This window comes from Triplophysa dalaica, chromosome 10 (assembly GCF_015846415.1).
Source record: "Triplophysa dalaica isolate WHDGS20190420 chromosome 10, ASM1584641v1, whole genome shotgun sequence".
Classification (NCBI taxonomy): Eukaryota; Metazoa; Chordata; class Actinopteri; order Cypriniformes; family Nemacheilidae; genus Triplophysa; species Triplophysa dalaica.
In genome coordinates this window covers 1,629,498-1,648,844 of record NC_079551.1, presented here as the reverse complement: position 1 = coordinate 1,648,844, position 19,347 = coordinate 1,629,498, and the positions used below count along the sequence as shown (strand labels likewise).

At 34.6% G+C, this 19,347-nt stretch overlaps 1 protein-coding gene across 1 annotated transcript; it reads right to left on the bottom strand.

Moving 5' to 3' along the window:
- Positions 1–15,242: 15,242 nt before the first annotated feature.
- Positions 15,243–19,085, bottom strand: LOC130429837 (uncharacterized). The gene is made up of 2 exons (XM_056758663.1): positions 19,057–19,085; positions 15,243–16,794 (listed from the first exon to the last, which is right to left on the bottom strand). The coding sequence occupies exons 1-2, from the start codon at positions 19,083–19,085 to the stop codon at positions 15,243–15,245; spliced, it is 1,581 nt and encodes a 526-aa protein (XP_056614641.1).
- Positions 19,086–19,347: the final 262 nt, after the last annotated feature.

The following is a 19,347-nucleotide window of genomic DNA, read 5'->3' as shown; positions in this document are numbered from 1 at the left end:
AAAAGACCTGCTATTCCTCTGTAACTGAGATCCCATGATTGTTTCTGGATTGTTTGATATTCTTCATCCAATGTCTCTGACTGACAGTTGTTAAACAGAAAATAGACGGGTTGTTTCTTCTCATCTACAGCACACTTAAATTTTGCTTCTTTAACAGCTTTCAGGGTATTTTTTGGAGGAGCCCCATCTGAGTGTGTGAAGAGTAACACAATGTTTTCTTCCATGTCTTTGGCAAATAAAGACTGAACAGCATCAAATATGTATTGTTGTGTGTCAGTTAGTCGGTTTTGATTTGCTTTTATCACAAAGCACACAGCATCAATTTGGTGAACCCCACCTTCAGAACTACACACATTTAGCAAACCCTCAGGAATACTTTCATGGAGAATGTCACCTCGAGTGTCTCCATATCCTGGTGTCTCAATGATTGTGAAGTCAACTAAAATCTCTGGTATGTAAACACCATAGACGGTGATGATGGACGTCTGACTGTGAGCTGATGTTTCTATACTCTGATCGTCTGTGATCTCAAACCATATCTTGTCTTCTCTCTTCACACCACAAATGTAGTTGATCATTGTGTTGATGAAGGTTGTTTTTCCAGTGCCTGTTTCTCCCACCAGCAGAACAGTTTTATGAGATTTCTTTGGGTCTCTTTCACCAAAGATCTTCTTTCTGTATGACTTAGTTTCATCCAGATCGTCTGTTGTTGTTTGCAGATGATATCGAACAGGATTTCCATCTTCAATTAGGATGCTTTTGCTGGTCTGTTCATCAATTTTAAACAATTCATGGCCTAATATGGACATACTTGCTCTCTGTAATGTAACAAAAAATAAGGATAATATTAAAATGTTGTCTATGATCGTATAATGTGTTTTGACTGATGTGTTCTGACTTCTATTTTTTCCCTTCTCTTAACCCCCCCCCAAAAAACTCTAACTTGGGTCTGTATGCTGTGTTAGGTTATATGAGACCAACCTTTTTTTAAATTACTAAATGTAAATGTTTTGTTGTAAATTGTACATTTGTTATATGTAGCTGCCACTTTGGCCAGGTCACTCCTGTTAAAGAGATTTTAATCTCAATGACATTTTTACCTTGTTAAATAAAGAATGAATGTCGGGTGGATGTTTTAAAATGTAGATTTTGCAATTATTCGCAAATACAATGACAAATGTTTAAATAAAATAGCAGTAATAATAAAACAGTTCAAACACACCTGAAACTTAAGTTCAGTAATGTATTTAACTATTGACTCATGTCAGAGGTCTTAAGATTCAAACACACTACTGACAGTGGTTATGCAGAATACATTTGATCATACATGAATAAACATCATACCTTTGTGGTAACTCTCACGACATCAGACTCAATGGTGTAGTTGAGCTTCCCCACTGCAGCACATTTAATGTCATATTCAGTGTCTGAATTGAGATCAGTCAGAGTAACTGTACGCTGGTTCTTCAGCACAGGTCGAGATGTCCAGTCTTTCTCTTTCTTCATTTTATACAGTAACTTCTTCTCTACTGTAGCAGGACATGATGGAGACACCCTCAACACCACCTGAGGACCTATGATCTCTTCGACGATTGGACAGTCTGGTTTTGATGGAGGAGAGAAGCAAACTGCATCATCACATCCATCTTCAATCAAGAGAATACAGGAACCTGGATGTTCTTCCATTTCTTTTGACATAACAATAAACTTTGTTGATTTACAATCATTTGAATCAATCAAGTCTTTAAATATCTTCAAGTTGTTCTTCATAATCTTCTGGACGTCTTGTGTGAGCCAAGGCTTGTTTTTGGAATCTGCTGTGTTCTCATCATTTTTTCTCTTTGTCTCAGGTCTCAGGTAAGCCTTTTGTTCTGAAAGAAGCTCATCTGACCAGCCCAATGATGTAAACGTGTAGCTGACCAAACTTCCAGCTTCCAGATTCATCATTAGGTTATTTAGTTTCACCTCTATCGTTGCTCCAGAGTCATTCAGTTTTGAGAGGAGTATTTTAATGAGATCAGATTCTTCTTCTTTCTCTGTCAGCCATTGTTCAAGAGCACTTCTGTGAAACGGAGATTCTTCATGTTCACGCAGAAGATCAATCAGTTCTGTATCTTTTATAAATTTACCACGAATCTTTGGTAACAGAACGCCGAGTTCCTTCATGAGACTCAACTTGTAAATGTGACAGTTCTGCTTCATCTGCTGAATTTTATCCTGAAACACTTTAAATTCCAAAGCTGGTTTATCTGTCAGGAGATCACTGCATTTCATCTCAGTCGTGTTTAAACTCTCAATCACAGATTCAATGTCTGTTATTGAACTGATGCTGATGTCATGTTGAAACTTTACAACTCTTGAGAAAAGTTTGTCTAAAGGATAAAGCCACACTCTTAAAGGAACCACACGTTCATTGTTTTCTCCAAGTAGATTTGGAAGACTCTCAAAAACCTTCACCGCTTCTTCAAAAGTAGTTGGATTCGATGAAAGCTGGAAGTCCCCATAAAATGTACAGCTGAATTTTTGGAGCGCAGTCTTCTGTTTAGCATTCAGATCAAGCTTTGCGCCCGTCTTTCCTGATGAAATGCATTTAAGTTTCTTCAAGGCAACCTGTACATCTGTTTCGACAGTGTTTTTGTCCTCATCAGATGAAACTTCTCTGTCAAACACAAAACAAGCATCGGCTCCATACACCACTCCTGTCACAACATGTGTGGCTCCATCATCGTCATAATGAAGAACATCTCCAGATGTCAACTGATTTATAGTCATTTCTTTAAACTGTCTGGTACTATGATAATGTAAAGTCAGTCGTTGTTGATTAAAGGACTTCTTGGTGTCATTGAGATAATTGGCTGCTCCACTTATACTGACAAGTCCACCTAACAGACTCAGCTTTAAACTGCCATCAATTTTGAGTATTTTTAACTTTTCCTCAAGTGAGTCTGAAGTTGTGACTTGAAAAGCTGTATAAGTTTGAGGATGATCACATATGTTCTGCTCCAGCTGCTCTTTAGTCCAAAGTCTGAGTCCTGTAAAAGGGAAAAATGACTATACAGTAACTCTTAGTGATTTAAGCATTTATGAAATTCCATTCCATTTTCTACCTCTTATCCGAACTACCTCGGGTCACGGGGAGCCTGTGCCTATCTCAGGAGTCATCGGGCATCACGGCCATTTATGAAATTAAATGTATTAATTGTTTTGCACTCTTTCCGGCTCTGATAGCATTTGTTAAGCGCCCGGAGCACCAACGGCCCATCTGTACTCCCCGCCATTACAAAGGAAAAGAAGATCATCAATATGGCGGACAACGGCCGATCGCTTTCAAACTACACCAATTAACAGAAAGCAGTGCGTACCCATTTAGCCCCTTTCAGTATGTACCTACTGAAATTAAGTACCTACCCATCGAGTTTGCGATTTCGGACTCAGCCACTGATTCCAGGAAATATGTCGTTCAACCCAGAAACAGTAGCAAAACATTGAGCTTGAACATGCCCTAGATGACTCATTGGCCCTCTCCCATTCATTTATTTCCTGTTAAATTCAATCTTGTGTTCATATTTACCGTCATATAATTTCAAGAAACTCTAAAAAAAAATTGCTACTTTGCTAACATACGGCATTCATGATCACACAATAGTATAGCAACCTAAACTAATATACTGGATCATGTGGGAGAGCTCAGATATAGACAAGACACTTAAGGATTTAATAGACACGTGAGGATACGCTGACCAGTGTGTCTGAGAGTCACTGGACGTGGACATTGACACAGCGGACCAGCGACTGGCTGGACGCCGCTACGAGTGGCATGGACATCAACGAGTGTAGGGTTGTGCCTTAAATCCTAACTGGATTGGCCGTTTGCCCTGGTGAAGTCATACACGATTGTTGATCATTGAGCTTGATGCATATATCTTACTTTTTGTGAACTATTTCAACAATGATTCCATTAGTGTAATCTATTTTCCTTGGTACCCATCGTTCTCCCCAGTGGCGTTGCTAGGCCCTTTTTTGGAAAGCTAAAGCCCCCCTTACGTTCTAGCTTAGCCCCCTAAAATACTGTGAGTAATAATGTAATATGTACGAGAATTCGAGATCGCTTTGTAAAAGTTCCCTTTAAAATTCTTATTAAGGAAACGGCTTTAGTCCGCGTTATTTAGCGCATTCTTTACTTCACACCACCATAGCATATTGGAGTGAACGTCATAAGCAGAGTAATGTGACATGTTGTGTGTGCATTAACATGACATCTGCATTTTTGCATAAATTTAGCTTTATGATGCGGGAGCTATACAAGACCCCCTCCCATCCAACCACACCAAACCCTGACCATACCTTACCCCTAAAATCAAAGGGAAATTAAGAGTGAAAAACAGTGGTCTAGAAGCACCTAATCCTGGTTGGAAGATTACATTTAAAATGAACTGTAGACTGATTTCGGAAATCTGATCAAGTCATTCCTCCTAAATAATGATTCAGCAGTTGATTTTGACATTTATTACATGGATTTGTGGCTGCTGTTGTCACTTTGAATTATAAATGTTGCAGATTGACCGATTAATGTGATATTCATTTGAAAAACAACAACTTGTCTTTATGCTTTTCTGCATATTCTTTCTTTCTTAATTATTTATTTTAGTATTGTATACAGTATGTGGTGGTGCTTCAAGTGTGGCTATATATATATATATATATATATATATATATATATATAATATCCTCATTGGAGGCTGAGCCCTCCTAACATTGAAAACCTAGAAACGCCACCTTAAATATTCTCTTTAAACGCATCCTTTGATTTAGAGGTTTGCTACAATATTCCCTAATACATAACATTTGAAACATTTAGTAAAAACGGGTTTCCATCCCCACTCGCAATGCTTTTGCGTGTTAAAAGTGTAAGCATGGAAAAATGGAGGTCAGACCAATAAAGAGCATATTTCTTTGCCTTTGTTATGAAGTTTCACAAGAAGTGAATTACACTTAAGAAAAAAATACAGTGCTTTTTTTACAAATTTCTATCGCTTGCCGTTTCATTTACACCTTTATAAAACTTGTTTGCGCATGCAACTTTATTTTATGTTCGCACTGTCACGCACTTTCACAAATTTTATCATGCAAATCTATTTGGAATGATTTCACCACTTCATGTGTATGTTTGTGTTATCTGCATTGTGTTGGATTTATTCATGTGTATTGAATAATTAAAAAATATTCTTCATTTGATTTCCCATTAATTTCCTGTCTGTGAAACCGGGCCCTAATGAATGAAACCATGAACACGTTGATAATGTGGGAAGATCAAACATCATTAAGAGTAAATTGTTAAATAATGTACCTGGTACTAGTGCATCTTTTCTGCAATCATACAGCATACCCAGCTGGAAGGGTCTGCCCAGAGCTGCTGTTTCAATCGCATTCACTCCCACTGGATCCATAATAAACTGAATAAAATGTTTCTTTTATTTGCACAGATCGTTTTCTTCAATGCATTATTAATAAATTAGTATTTATTGGTTTATGAATATTTTTAACAAAGCATCTACAGTACATTGTTCACCCTCATACAACATTGATATTATAACGTTGTCACCATGGCTATAACTGGCATATTGGCAACTTTAAATCTTCACGGTTGTGGCAGAGTTATAAACAGAAACTCTATTTGATTAATAATGTAACATGTAATTATGTTTTGCTTTTCCAGAGTGATTAAGGAAGTTTCCTTACCCTTCCTTGAGTTTTTCTTGTCGGTGTACAGAACAGATTTCCCTTCTTCAGTGTCTATTTTCAATAAAGACGATGCCAAGAAATGTTTTATGTTCTCATGAGGCAGTTCTATCATTGAACTCCAAAAGGACAGTGTGATACAGCTCTATGTGTAAAGTTTGAGATCATATAAGTTTGGACTCATCCCTTTACACCATATCCTTTGGTCCTAAAGATAAAATCAAGTGATAAGATATCCATAAAATACAGTACAAGCTTTCTTTTTACAGTGTTTTAAAAAAAAATGGCATGTAACCATCCATCCATCTATCCGGCTGAAATGCTTTTGCCATTTTTGAATGTGAAACAACATTTTAAACCAGTGTTTTCCCCACAGAACTCAAATATACATTGGCCTCGTCTTAGAGTGTGAAATAAAAAAAGTTATTAAAATAAACGTGGAGATATATATAGAATAATCTGTAAACCTTTACCTGTACTTATTTTGTCATTTTCATACTTTGCTCTCAAAACGTAAAGGTCTGCGATGTATGTACTGAAGAAAGGCATTTTCAAAATATCATGTGATTTAAGGGAAACCATTTCCAGAAAAATTGAATTCTTGTACTTTAATTTAATCATGGGTGACAAACTTCTATATGATAAACTTTTATATAATACTTCTGATCCTTGTAACTTTGTTAAATCACAGGGGACAAACTTCTATGTAATATACTTTTATATAATACTTCTTATACTTGCAACTTTGTTTAATCACGGGTGACAAACTTCTATGTAATATACTTTTATATAATACTTCTTATACTTGTAACTTTGTTTAATCACGGGTGACAAACTTCTATGTAATATACTTTTATATAATACTTCTTATACTTGTTACTTTGTTTAATCACGGGTGACAAACTTCTATGTAATATACTTTTATATAATACTTCTTATACTTGTAACTTTGTTTAATCACGGGGGACAAACTTCTATATAATAAACTTTTATATAATACTTCTTATACTTGTAACTTTGTTTAATCACGGCCGACAAACTTCTTTATAATAAACTTTTATATAATACTTATTATCCTTGTACCTTTGTTTAATCACGGGTGACAAACTTCTATGTAATATACTTTTATATAATACTTCTTATACTTGTTACTTTGTTTAATCACGGGTGACAAACTTCTATATAATATACTTTTATATAAGAATTCTTATACTTGTAACTTTGTTTAATCACGGGTGACAAACTTCTTTATAATATACTTTTATATGATACTTCTGATCTTTGTAACTTTGTTTAATCACGGGTTACAAACTTCTATGTAATAAACTTTTATATAATACTTCTGATCCTTGTAACTTTGTTTAATCACGGGTGACAAACTTCTATGTAATATACTTTTATATGATACTTCTGATCTTTGTAACTTTGTTTAATCACGGGGGACAAACTTCTATATAATATACTTTTATATGATACTTATTATCCTTGTAACTTTGTTTAATCACGGGGGACAAACTTCTATATAATAAACTTTTATATAATACTTCTGATCCTTGTAACTTTGTTTAATCACGGGTGACAAACTTCTATGTAATATACTTTTATATGATACTTCTGATCTTTGTAACTTTGTTTAATCACGGGTGACAAACTTCTATGTAATATACTTTTATATGATACTTCTGATCCTTGTAACTTTGTTTAATCACGGGTGACAAACTTCTATGTAATATACTTTTATATGATACTTCTGATCTTTGTAACTTTGTTTAATCACGGGTGACAAACTTCTATGTAATATACTTTTATATGATACTTCTGATCTTTGTAACTTTGTTTAATCACGGGTGACAAACTTCTATGTAATATACTTTTATATGATACTTCTGATCTTTGTAACTTTGTTTAATCACGGGTGACAAACTTCTATGTAATATACTTTTATATGATACTTCTGATCTTTGTAACTTTGTTTAATCACGGGGGACAAACTTCTATATAATATACTTTTATATAATACTTATTATCCTTGTAACTTTGTTTAATCACGGGTGACAAACTTCTATGTAATATACTTTTATATGATACTTCTGATCTTTGTAACTTTGTTTAATCACGGGTGACAAACTTCTATGTAATATACTTTTATATGATACTTCTGATCTTTGTAACTTTGTTTAATCACGGGGGACAAACTTCTATATAATATACTTTTATATAATACTTATTATCCTTGTAACTTTGTTTAATCACGGGGGACAAACTTCTATATAATAAACTTTTATATAATAATTCTTATACTTGTAACTTTGTTTAATCACGGGGGACAAACTTCTATATGATAAACTTTTATATAATACTTATTATCCTTGTACCTTTGTTTAATCACGGGGAACAAACTTCTATATGATAAACTTTTATATAATACTTATTATCCTTGTACCTTTGTTTAATCACGGGGAACAAACTTCTATATAATAAACTTTTATATAATACTTCTGATCCTTGTAACTTTGTTTAATCACGGGGGACAAACTTCTATATAATAAACTTTTATATAATACTTCTGATCTTTGTAACTTTGTTTAATCACGGGTGACAAACTTCTAAATAATAACTTTTATATAATAATTCTTATACTTGTAACTTTGTTTAATCACGGATGACAAACTTCTAAATAATAACTTTTATATAATAATTCTTATACTTGTAACTTTGTTTAATCACGGGGGACAAACTTCTATATAATAAACTTTTATATAATAATTCTTATACTTGTAACTTTGTTTAATCACGGGGAACAAACTTCTATATAATATACTTTTATTTAATACTTCTTATACTTGTAACTTTGTTTAATCACGGGTGACAAACTTCTATATGATAAACTTTTATATAATACTTCTGATCCTTGTAACTTTGTTTAATCACGGGGAACAAACTTCTATATAATAAACTTTTATATAATACTTCTGATCCTTGTAACTTTGTTTAATCACGGGGAACAAACTTCTATATAATAAACTTTTATATAATACTTCTGATCCTTGTAACTTTGTTTAATCACGGGGGACAAACTTCTATGTAATATACTTTTATATGATACTTCTGATCTTTGTAACTTTGTTTAATCACGGGTGACAAACTTCTAAATAATAACTTTTATATAATAATTCTTATACTTGTAACTTTGTTTAATCACGGGGGACAAACTTCTATATAATATACTTTTATTTAATACTTCTTATACTTGTAACTTTGTTTAATCACGGGTGACAAACTTCTATATGATAAACTTTTATATAATACTTATTATCCTTGTACCTTTGTTTAATCACGGGGAACAAACTTCTATATAATAAACTTTTATATAATACTTCTGATCCTTGTAACTTTGTTTAATCACGGGGGACAAACTTCTATGTAATATACTTTTATATGATACTTCTGATCTTTGTAACTTTGTTTAATCACGGGGGACAAACTTCTATATAATATACTTTTATATGATACTTATTATCCTTGTAACTTTGTTTAATCACGGGGGACAAACTTCTATATAATAAACTTTTATATAATACTTCTGATCCTTGTAACTTTGTTTAATCACGGGGGACAAACTTCTATATAATAAACTTTTATATAATACTTCTGATCCTTGTAACTTTGTTTAATCACGGGGGACAAACTTCTATATGATAAACTTTTATATAATAATTCTTATCCTTGTAACTTTGTTTAATCACGGGGGACAAACTTCTATATAATAAACTTTTATATAATACTTCTGATCCTTGTAACTTTGTTTAATCACGGGGAACAAACTTCTATATAATAAACTTTTATATAATACTTCTGATCCTTGTAACTTTGTTTAATCACGGGTGACAAACTTCTATATAATAAACTTTTATATAATACTTCTGATCCTTGTAACTTTGTTTAATCACGGGGGACAAACTTCTATATAATAAACTTTTATATAATATTTCTGATCCTTGTAACTTTGTTTAATCACGGGGAACAAACTTCTATATCATAAACTTTTATATAATACTTCTGATCCTTGTAACTTTGTTTAATCACGGGTGACAAACTTCTATATAATAAACTTTTATATGATACTTCTTATACTTGTAACTTTGTTTAATCACGGGGGACAAACTTCTATATAATAAACTTTTATATAATACTTATTATCCTTGTACCTTTGTTTAATCACGGGGAACAAACTTCTATATGATAAACTTTTATATAATACTTATTATCCTTGTACCTTTGTTTAATCACGGGGAACAAACTTCTATATAATAAACTTTTATATAATACTTCTGATCCTTGTAACTTTGTTTAATCACGGGGAACAAACTTCTATATAATAAACTTTTATATAATACTTATTATCCTTGTACCTTTGTTTAATCACGGGGGACAAACTTCTATATAATAAACTTTTATATAATACTTATTATCCTTGTAACTTTGTTTAATCACGGGTGACAAACTTCTATATAATATACTTTTATATAATACTTCTGATCCTTGTAACTTTGTTTAATCACGGGGTACAAACTTCTATATGATAAACTTTTATTTAATACTTCTGACCTTTGTAACTTTGTTTAATCACGGGGTACAAACTTCTATATGATAAACTTTTATTTAATACTTCTTATACTTGTACCTTTTTTTAATCACGGGGGACAAACTTCTATTTGATAAACTTTTATATTATACTTCTTATCCTTGTACCTTTGTTTAATGACGGGGGACAAACTTCTATAATAAACTTTTATATGATACTTCTTGTCCTTGTACCTTTGTTTAATGACGGGGGAAGAACTTCTATATAATAAACTTCTATATGATACTTCTGATCCTTGTACCTTTGTTTAAAGATGGGGGAGAAACTTCTATATAATAAACTTTTGTATGATACTTCTGATCCTTGTACCTTTGCTTAATCATGGGGGAGGAACTTCCATATAATAAACTTTTATATGATACTTCTTATCCTTGTACCTTTGTTTAAAGATGGGGGAGAAACTTCTATATAATAAACTTTTGTATGATACTTCTGATCCTTGTACCTTTGCTTAATCATGGGGGAGGAACTTCCATATAATAAACTTTTATATGATACTTCTTATCCTTGTACCTTTGTTTAATCATGGGGGAGAAACTTCTATATAATAAACTTTTATATGATACTTCTTATCCTTGTACCTTTGTTTAAAGATGGGGGAGAAACTTCTATATAATAAACTTTTGTATGATACTTCTGATCCTTGTAACTTTGTTTAATGACGGGGGAAGAATAAATATAATAAACTGTTATATAAACTGCTGATGTAGCTTTGAACGCAGGTGCATGATTACAGCTTAACTACCAGTTTAATTGTGGATTTTCCACTCTCAAAAAAATGTTTTATTTATTTTAAAACATTTTATGTTGACCTTTATCTTTAACAAATTCATTTTTAGGGTGTAACACTGGAGAAATATACACATAATTGATAGCTGACAAAGAAAAACATACAAAATATATTGTCCCATTTTTTAATCCTTAAATAATAACACCTAATGTCTAATATTTTGACTTCTGAACTAGAAAGTGTTCACATTCAGTTATCCAGCAAGTGAATCAAATTACGTAATAACTCCTAGGTGGGTATGGTGGGTATGGCGTATGGTGCACTTTGTAGGGTCACCATACCTAACAAATAGTTCACTTTCACTCTTGATAGAAGCAAGCGCCACTGGGAGAGCCGTCTTCATCGAGAGATGAGAAACAGCCGTGTCTCACATGGGCTCGAAAAGGGGACCTCAGAAGGCCCGCCATGACCACACCGAAGTCCCAAGAGGATACGGAGCGTGGACGAGGCGGATTCCGCCTTCTTGCGCCCTTTTAGGAACCTAATGATCAGCTCGTGCTATCCCAGAGACTTTCCACCGACTGGTTCCTGATGAGCAGCCACGACGGCTACATACATTTCAGTGTGTAAGAAGATATTTTACCCTCAAGTGTCTCTGGAAGGACAGCACATTGCCGATTGAGCAACTCCACGGGTTTTCCCCTTGAGAAGAGCACCAGGGTTAGGAGATGCAACACTTAAAGGCATGCAGCCGCCAAGTAGCAGAGGCCCTATACTAAGTGATGGTCTCAACCACCAAAGGGGGTAGGCCACTCAGGATCTCCTCGTCCCGTCCAGGAGCCAGACATGGAGGTTTCAGAGGTCTGAAACATGAAGGTTACTGGGCCGGACATCAGTCTGATAGGTGTCCTTTTGAGGGGTTAGAAGGAAGCTTTAGCAATAACTGTAAACTGAGATGTTGCATGCATTTCCAATGGAAGATCAAACCAAACCCCTTCAGAAGCTCAATCTCTTTGTTGACAATCTACAAGATCAACAAAGTCTTGGAATAAAATTGAGTAATATGACACAGGTCTTGACATTACACATTCCAAAAACAGAAAGACCATGTATGCGAAGAGGGGTAGTGTTCGTGGTCAAAAGTTTGTTCAATCCATTGCGTTTCCTGGTACCAATAACTATACAAGGATGGCTACTGATCAGAAAGATGACGGTGCAAGGCAATGATTGGGATTCAAGCCTCCCAGAAAGTTTCTAAGAAAAATGGACGGATTGGCAAAATTCATTGCATGGGATCGACATTTGCGTACCTCGCACTATGTGTCTTTTCAAGAGCTAAGGACGTGCAAGGGAAGTCAAGACTTCACCTGCGGCCTGATCTTACTATTCCGAGGATGGAGCTGTGTGCAGCAGTAATGGCTGTTATGATTGCAGAAGTCATAAGCAAATAAATAGAATTGGAATTCACTTCAATTAGCTTCTTTAGTGACAGCAAAGTTTTTTGGGGTTATATTCACAACCAGTCTTGACACTTCTGCATCTACGTAAATAACAAAGTGTAAAGAATTAAGCAGTTCTCAAAACCTGAGTTGTCTCATCATGTGTCATCAGGTGAAAACCCAGCTGATCATGGACCACACTCTAGTCCAGCTTCCATGCTCCTCTATACCACAAGGTTGATAGGTTTGTCCGTCAGCCAAGCGCTTGCGGACCGTTTGCACCCCGTCTCGCTCGTATGACCACTCCCCAGGAGGCGGTCCCATTCTTTACTGTTTTATTTGTTTTCATCATCCTCTTGTACCAGACCTCAACCTGCAATAAATCTCGTCATGTTTTGACTATGGAACGCGTCAGCTCTCAAATCCCTCTACTTAGGCTCTAACCGGCTAAAATTACGGTCGCTATACCATCTTTTAGAATACTCTGAAAACGCATCTTTTGTTCCTTCAACACTTGACTGATCAATTCTGACTTCTATTTCTTTTCCACTCTTAAGTAAATTTTTTTATTTGAAATATATCGTGGTGAACATGTCTCATGTTCGCTCATTCTGTGACGTTCAGCTCTCGACACCTGTCTCCCTCCTTGGAGACAGCTTCTTCCAGCAGTTTGCTTTGGCTAAGTTCGTTCTATTGGTCACGTATATTATGTCTGCTGCACCAGGAAAAGAGTATAAAAATTATATTATTAATCAGCATTAATTATACGATTTTTACGGTGGTTAAACTCATAGTTTTCCCGAAATACACTACATACTCAACAACAGCCAATGACACTGTATAATTTTTTTCTATAGATAGTATAGTCTGACTTATATGCTGAGTCTTTGTCTGAGTGATAGAAATGTGTGCCACTGCTTTTGTTTGTAGAACTTGAAAATTCCAGTAAGAGTCCCAGTAACACCGACCCTTTCTTCTTCCTTCCACACATTGAACCCCTTTAAAGAAGCAAAATAGACCAACATCTCAAAACAGTACATTAAGTATCCTGACTTAAACAGTTCCTTTATAATTCTGATTTCCAACTCTTCATTTAATAATCCATTTTATAAGTATGTTGTTTGCTGATAGATCTAAACATCCCTCCCTCAAATGTAAAACAAACTTCTTGTCACCATATGTGTGTGTGTGTGTGTGTGTGCATGCGTTCTGCAGAAAGTGTAACTATAACAACAACATTTATTTTGTAAATAATTGTTTGCGCCTTGATAATTATGTTACAGTTTTTTCATGTAAAATGAAAAAAACTTGCACCTTCTGCCTTTTTCACTTTAGTGTTAAACAGAGCCGTTAAATATGAGAGTTACTATACGCTTTCAGTCACCTTATTCATGTAACGTTCAAAAGTTAAAATCTGTCGGTTTGTTGGAATGGGTTTAAGTGGGAGAGAGAGTGAAGCAGCTGTATTTGCGACAAAATTTCCATCACAACCAACCAACACAATGTATGCACTGATTACTGTGTTGATTACGTTTACGCTTACATTCGTCTGTGGAGTGTTACAAAGACAGTGTTAATCAGTTTTGTGTGTTTAAATTGACGAGGGAGAATATGCATAATAAGCAATGCATTAACAGCATGTTTGTATTCATCAGTACATATCAATGTTAAATTATGTTCAGACATTCACCAGTTTTACAGAGATGTATCAACATAGCAGCGAATTTTTGAAATAAATGGGATTTAATGCAATGTTTAGAACCATAGAGCCCTCCATGACACGAGTTACTTCAGCATCCCTTCTTGAACCGGTCTAAAGTCAATAGTGAAATACACATATTTTTTTTATTTAAAGAGCGTGTAAGTAATATGCGTTTATATGCGGGTGCCCAGTGCATTTACATTCTTACACACAGACGCGCAGCAGCATACAAACATGCCAAATATTTAAAAAAGTTGGATTACAATGTAAAGGATTATAATTGTGTACATAAAGATAAAAAGTCCGCCTTGTCCTGAAGATGGTCTGCTCACACGCTTTTGCATGTATGTGTGTGAGTGTGTGTGTTCACGTGTATGCCGGTGATGTTACGAACATTCCTTGAAGAACATATAACCTGGCTTGACATCTTTAGTGTTGATTATTGAAAATCTGTTTCATTCAAAAAATTAAATAAAAGCCTTGCCATTCCTATCTTGGTGATGATTAGGTTTAGAGTCAAGTCACATGGCACACATTTTCTCAGTGCAAAGTTATGTGTGGTGTTTATATATTTCTATATACAAGTCTATGAGGAGAGACGGGTCATAGACGGGGTCTCATTTCTTGTTTTGCAAAGATGTTGTAAATACATGTCTGGTGACGTTTAAAAACAACATGAAACATGTAAATGTCTCTTTCTTTAATTTTTATTACATAAAATGTTTGTTTCTCAATGAAAAGACAATTTATGCTTGGAAAAGTTCATCTATGAAACTAATTTTAGACATGAATGCATACAGTACACCTTTAGATAAACATTTCACACATATATATATCTGACTGCACCTGTAAAATATTGTTACAATTGCCCCATAAATGTTTCCTGCATCGAACATATGAATAGTGCCAAAATCAGTCCATACCATTAGGAGGTTTGTACATTAAAGTCCTGGTGCAGTTGAGGTGGGGACTGAAATGGTTGTGCTATTATTTATTGTATGTAGCGTTGGATTTGTGCTTCTTTTGTCCTGCTGTCTTCTTGATGTTCTCCAGAGCTTCAACTTTCTCAGGGTCATTGATTTCTTTCAACTTTTTAATGAGAAAGTCAATGTGCTCAAGTATGGTGAAAGAATCAGCGTTCAGTGCGATTATCCCCAGAGTCTCCACACAGTGATAAGCATCCATCACCTTCATTAATTTCTCTTTCTCTAATTCTTGTAGTTCTTTCTCCAGTGTGTCTTTCGAAGACAATGCAAAAGTAATTTTGTCTTCATGTTTCTTCTTTAAATCTTCATCAATCCTCTTCTCAGTCTTTGTTTTTTCTTCATATATTTTGGCTTCTTTGACATGTTTGCTGTAGTGACATTTATTTCTACACACTGTGCACTGATTACTTTTCATCACCTGACACCCTTTGATGTCACAGATCCACGAGCAACCTGGATAGTGACAGTTCTCCTCACAGACGGTGCAACACATCGCCTTCTTGGCAGAAGCAGTGTCAACCTTTTCTTTGTAGGACACTTCAACATCCTTTGTAGGGATTGGATGTGTTTCTTCCTTGAGTTTGTGCAGAGATGTTTCGCTGTTTCCCAGCTCTTTTTTTTTTTGTTCTATGTTTTGAACACATGCTTGTAGAGAGGAGATCTTTAACTCGAACTCATGCCGTTTCTGCAAAACAGCTTTCATAATTTTTAATGTTTTTAGTTTTATCTGGTCAATAAATTTGAAAAATTCTCTCATTCCTTTGTAACTGAGATCCCATGATTGTTTCCGGATTGTTTCATATTCCTCCTTAAATGTCTCTGACTGACAGTTGTTAAACAGAAAATAGATGAGTTGTTTCTTATCATCTACAGCACACTTGACTTCAGCTTCTTTGATGGCTGTCAGGGCATTTTTGGGGGGAAACCCATCTGAGTGTGTGAGGAGTAACACAATGTTTTCAGCAACATCACTGCCAAATAAAGACTGAACAGCATCAATTATGTATTTTTGTCTGTCAGACAGTCGATTTTGATCTGCTTTAATCACAAAACACACAGCATCAATTTCATCGACCAAGTCATCAGATTTGCATAGATTTAACAAACTTTTGGCGATCTCTCTATCACTCTCAATCCCACGCGTGTCTCCATATCCTGGTGTGTCAATGATTGTAAGGTCGTGTGAACTCTCTGGTATGTAAACACCATAGACGGTGATGATGGATGTCTGACTGTGAGCTGATGTTTCTTTACTCTGATCATCTTGGATTTCAAACCATATGTTGTCTTCTCTCTTCACACCACACATGTAGTTGATCATGGCATTGATGAGGGTTGTTTTTCCAGTGCCTGTTTCTCCAACCAGCAGAATAGTTTTGTGAGATTTCTCTGGGTCTCGTTCACCAAATATCTTTTTTCTGTATGACTTAGATTCATCTGGATCTTCTGTTGTTATTTGCAAACGGTATCGAGCAGGACTTCCATCTTCAATTAAGATGCTTTTTTTGACAATTTCATCGTTGTGGCTCAAAGTTTTTGTGACACTCTGTTCTCTGTGGTGTTAGACAGAAAAACACAGTCATTTTAAACATTTTAAATTCATATGATACATTAATGTAAAGACCATGTGAGGGTTGTGTTTATGAAGCAATTTATTCTGGAAAAGTTTGAAGCAGTTTTGTGTAAAGTTTCCGTAAAGGACCGGTCAGTGAAATCTAGTGACGAGTTTGCGAATTGCCAACAAATGCTCAACCCTCCCCTCCCACCTCCCTTTCGAAGCACTATGACGGCCGACACAACATGACGAATTACATTCAAAGGGACCCACAATGTATGTAGATAGAAAAAGCTGATTCTAATAAAAACATATCTCTTCATTATGTAAGGACTTTAGCAGGTGGTGCTATTGCACACCTTTGGGAAAAAGTACAGAATCACAGAACCTAGAACGTATATGTTTTAGCGGCTTTTAATGATTGTTTTGCGTGTAATCTGGGCAGAATCTTTGACAAAGAAACGTTAATCATCTCAGCGGTTTAATCAAAATGATGCGTTTTTATATAAACCTACCCACATATACGGAGTGATAAAAACGAACAAATGAAGATAGAAGAATACGGTTTCTTTTGTTTAAAAGCTGAGACTCTGTTCTTTCATTTGACATATTGTTTGTCCATATATTCTTTACAGAAGATGTACTGTGAGCCATTAAATTTGGATGAAAATGTTTTTATAAAAAGGCTGGCGGTCAAAGCTTAAGCTTGAAGTAAACTCAAAAGGCAAGGTTTCTAGACTGCGATAAAATTATTTTTTTGACACAACTAGACTAAGTAAAGTCATATTGTTGCTTTGACAGAGTTAAGTTTAGGACACTTGTTAAGTTAACTCAACATACATGTGGTTGTTGCAATAAGAATAATCTGACTGTACTCAGTCTTGGCTTTTAAAGTTAATGGCTTATTTGATTTACGTCTATTCGTTTATTCTTTAAATGGGTAAAAAAGTGTTTTACCTTGCTTAACCTAGTTATTATTTACCACAGGACTGTATTCACTATAAGACTCATGCACCAAGATTCATCATTGTTGCCTGAGGTCATCATATTCAACTCCTCCCTCAGATGGCCCCGATCTAATCGTCTGGTCCATTTGAATTTACCTCAACCCTATAAAAACACCTTTGTAACCTCATAACTATACTGTAAAATCTAATTGTTGTCCTTACTTACAAATTATTTGTTAACTTTACTCAGTTGTCAAAATGTATCCATTTTACTAGTTTTTATTCAGTTACGATTACTTGCAGGGGAAATCAAACTACTTACTTTTCGCCTTTAGTATGTTTTACTTAAATCAAGCAAGTAACGGGAAGTGGAGCAAATTCTTTACAACACCAGCGTGAGGCAGTGGAGAGCAGATCCTGCATGTACGCAGAAAAGATTTCCAGCATGCTTTGCGCCAGACTGCATTAGTAGAGTACATTTATAAAAATATGAATATTTTATATGTTTTTAGTGAAGTTAAAGACTTGATAGTGTTTAATGTTAACTTCTCTTAGATATTTTCAGTTTTGTGGTTACGACTGTTTAGAGGATAGGTGCATGTGATTAGGGTCTGCGAAGCTCATGTGTTTATTACAAATGAGCACATTCTGTGTATGCAGTTCTGAGATCAGTCTCATCTTGCTCATTTTGTGTTGCAAGAGTCAAGGTGTTTCATTTATGCATTTTTAGAATAAAATGTATGTGAAATAAAAAATTTTTAGTGAATTTAGAACTCCAGTGAAGGATCCAACGGAAATTCTTAAATTGCTAATAATAGTTCATTCTGAGTACTCCACACTAAGTCAAGAGTACATCTGAAATAATTTTTTTAGTAACTTAAACTCAACAATAGCATTTAACTTTAGTTTCTTAAAGGCAAACGGTTTGCATGCTTTTTTAAATTAAGATCAACCAATTAGATTTTACAGTGTAATATCTCCAAATGTACAGTATCTGAAACTCGTATTTATTGGTGCCACACTGTATTAATAAGCAGTCAAAACATACAATTCTTGGGGGAAAAATAATGAAGCCCCACCGTAAACCTAGCCATCACTGGCACATAAAAAGATTGTACAAAAGTGTTTGAATGAGATCATACAAATTTGTAAGAATTAGTCACCATGCATAATAGTAATTGAATTGCATTGAGATTGTGTTGTAGTTGTTACGAGTACTTGCAGTACATGTGTTGTCAATAATTTGACATAAAGTAGTATTTTTTTTTATTTGCTTGTTTTTGCAATAACGGTTGTAATAATGTTACTCTTACCCATGTGAGATGCTCTGAACGTCTGTCATGACTGTTGGCAGGTATGGGACTCCTTCAGGTTTGATGCTACAGTAAAGATTAAAAGAGATATTTTATTAGGTTTTTTACAATGAAAGTAAAACATAATGTAAATAAATAACTATCCCCTACAACCACTAAATTCACCACAATTATTTTGCTACTTATAGATTTGGTTGGTATCAGAATTTATTGCCGAATTAAAAGAATGAAAGAATGCACATTGATAGCTCACAATGTACATATAAAACGCTAAATACAAAATTTTTATAA

Excerpts from the sequence above, each read along its gene's own strand:
- LOC130429837 (XM_056758663.1), bottom strand. The coding sequence starts at position 19,085 with ATGACAGACGTTCAGAGCATCTCACATGG. Across the intron at positions 16,795-19,056 it reads GTTCAGAGCATCTCACATGG|AGAACAGAGTGTCACAAAAA; the intron begins GTAAGAGTAACA and ends CTAACACCACAG.